This window comes from Priapulus caudatus, unplaced genomic scaffold, assembly GCF_000485595.1.
Source record: "Priapulus caudatus unplaced genomic scaffold, Priapulus_caudatus-5.0.1 Scaffold2539, whole genome shotgun sequence".
In the NCBI taxonomy this organism is placed as follows: Eukaryota; Metazoa; Priapulida; class Priapulimorpha; order Priapulimorphida; family Priapulidae; genus Priapulus; species Priapulus caudatus.
Genome location: NW_014579600.1, coordinates 12,281 through 14,145, shown reverse-complemented (window position 1 = coordinate 14,145; position 1,865 = coordinate 12,281). Strand labels below are relative to the sequence as shown.

The 1,865-nt window shown below is 51.4% G+C and overlaps 1 protein-coding gene across 1 annotated transcript in view; it reads left to right on the top strand.

The window, feature by feature from the left end:
- The first annotated feature begins 694 nt into the window (after window positions 1-694).
- LOC106818804 (CMP-sialic acid transporter 1-like) overlaps window positions 695-1,865 on the top strand; it is a 7,589-nt gene continuing 6,418 nt past the window's right edge. Inside the window, exons 1-2 of the mRNA XM_014823476.1 lie at window positions 695-1,011; window positions 1,364-1,475. Of these exons, the coding sequence (XP_014678962.1) occupies window positions 760-1,011; window positions 1,364-1,475 (364 nt within the window). The 5' untranslated portion in view covers window positions 695-759. The remainder of the gene's footprint in view (window positions 1,012-1,363; window positions 1,476-1,865) is intronic.

Sequence of the window (1,865 nt, the reverse complement as noted above, 5' to 3'; positions counted from 1 at the left end):
CTCTCTCTCTCTCTCTCTCTCTCTCTCTCTCTCTCTCTCTCTCTCTCTCTCTCTCTCTCTCTCTCTCTCTCTCTCTCTCTCTCTCTCTCTCTCTCTCTCTCTCTCTCTCTCTCTCTCTCTCTCTCTCTCTCTCTCTCTCGCTCTCTTTCTTCTGTGCTTTCTCTCTCACTCTTGCTCTTTCTATCCATCTCTCTCTCCTCCTCCTTTCTCCCTCTCTATCTCTCTCTCTCTTGCTGTGGCTCTGTGTGCATGCATACAGTTTGACGCCGATTCCCATCACTGCATATTTTACCACCTAGGGTGCACACGTGCAGATGTTACCGCACGCTGTCGGCTGCACACGATTAGCGACCACATCTCACCAGACACGTGATTCTCGGGCAATCACGGGCGAGGCGGACGGCTGTTGCCACGGTGATCGACCCTCGATTAGCGACAGCGGGAGCGCGCACGCGCGATTCTAGCACGTCGACGGAGGGCGAGGCGGACGGCTGTTGCCGCGGCGACCGACGTTTTCACTAGACGCGATTGATGCCGCTGGACGCAAACGTGAGCTGTCTGGTGCACAGAGTCGTCGCTCGTAAAGAGAGCTCGCACGCCAGCATGACCCACGGCGACGACGCCGGCCCACAGAGGGCGCCGGCGGAGCCAGCGGAGAAGACTCGCGCGCCGGCGACGCTCGACCGCGCCGAGGTCGCGCTGTGGAAGGCCTTCTGCTTCTGCGTGACCTTCATCGGGTTAGAGGTCGGCAAGCAGGTGATGAGCTACTCGATCAGCTATTACAACGGCGGAGTGTACCCGATGCCGCAGACCGCCATCGTGTGCGCGACCGAGGCCATCAAGCTGCTGCTGATGGTCGTCATGGCGACGACGAACGGCGTCTGGAGGGAGATCAGCCCGTCGGCGTACTTTGCCGTGCCGTCGGTGGTGTACGCGATCACGAACAATCTGTACTTCTTCGCTCTGCACTACACGACGCCGCCCGTCTGGAGCGTGCTCATTCAATCACGGGCAAGTTGTAGCGCTCGTAGTTCCACCGTAAAGTGGCCTTTATAGGCAGGTGGCTGTTATATCGAAGTGACTGCAGAGACGCGGTTTTGTCTGTACTCGTAGTGTAATTACGTGAAAGCATAAATTAACAGTGAATTTATGTAGCTGAACCACATTCTTGTGCAATTTCATTGTGATATGAATTTCTCTATGTAAATTTTTGTCTTACAACTTGTTTTCTTACAAGTTTACAACATGTAATGTAAAGTAATTTATCGTATTTTCTCCGACTATATGGTACAGGCTGTTATGCTATGCTGCTATTGTTTTGCAGGACGTTTACAATTTTTACTTTTTTTCTCGTGTATTTTAGGTGATAATTACAGCTTTGGTGTACCGGTTCTGGTTTAAACGGGAAGTGACAAACGTCCAGTGGGTGGCATTAGTGATGTTGCTCGTTGCCATAGCAATGTCACAGGTGTCTGGTAGGTGGAGTTCTTATTGTGAGCAATAATGTTAAGTTAGTCGGAAGTTGCACCTTTTAGTAGTAATCATATGATGGGAAATAGAATCCATATTTAAAAGCTGTTGCATTGGCTGGCATCGTAATGTCAATTCTAGCACGTTATTCCCATTCTTGCCACACACCCTCCATCTATCTGACTTATTTTGGGTCAGCTAGACCTTACAGAGAGAAGGTTGTGTTAGACTGTAACAGTTTTCTATGCAGAGACATGGCTGGTCTTACAGAGCTATGGTGGGCATGCAGAGGTGGTTGTTTTTCAGGGCTGGCCAAGGGGTCACTATCGCTGAGAGGGTCTATGTCCCCCAGGGTACTGCCGGAACGTACCCTGGGTACGGTCCGGTATACCGGA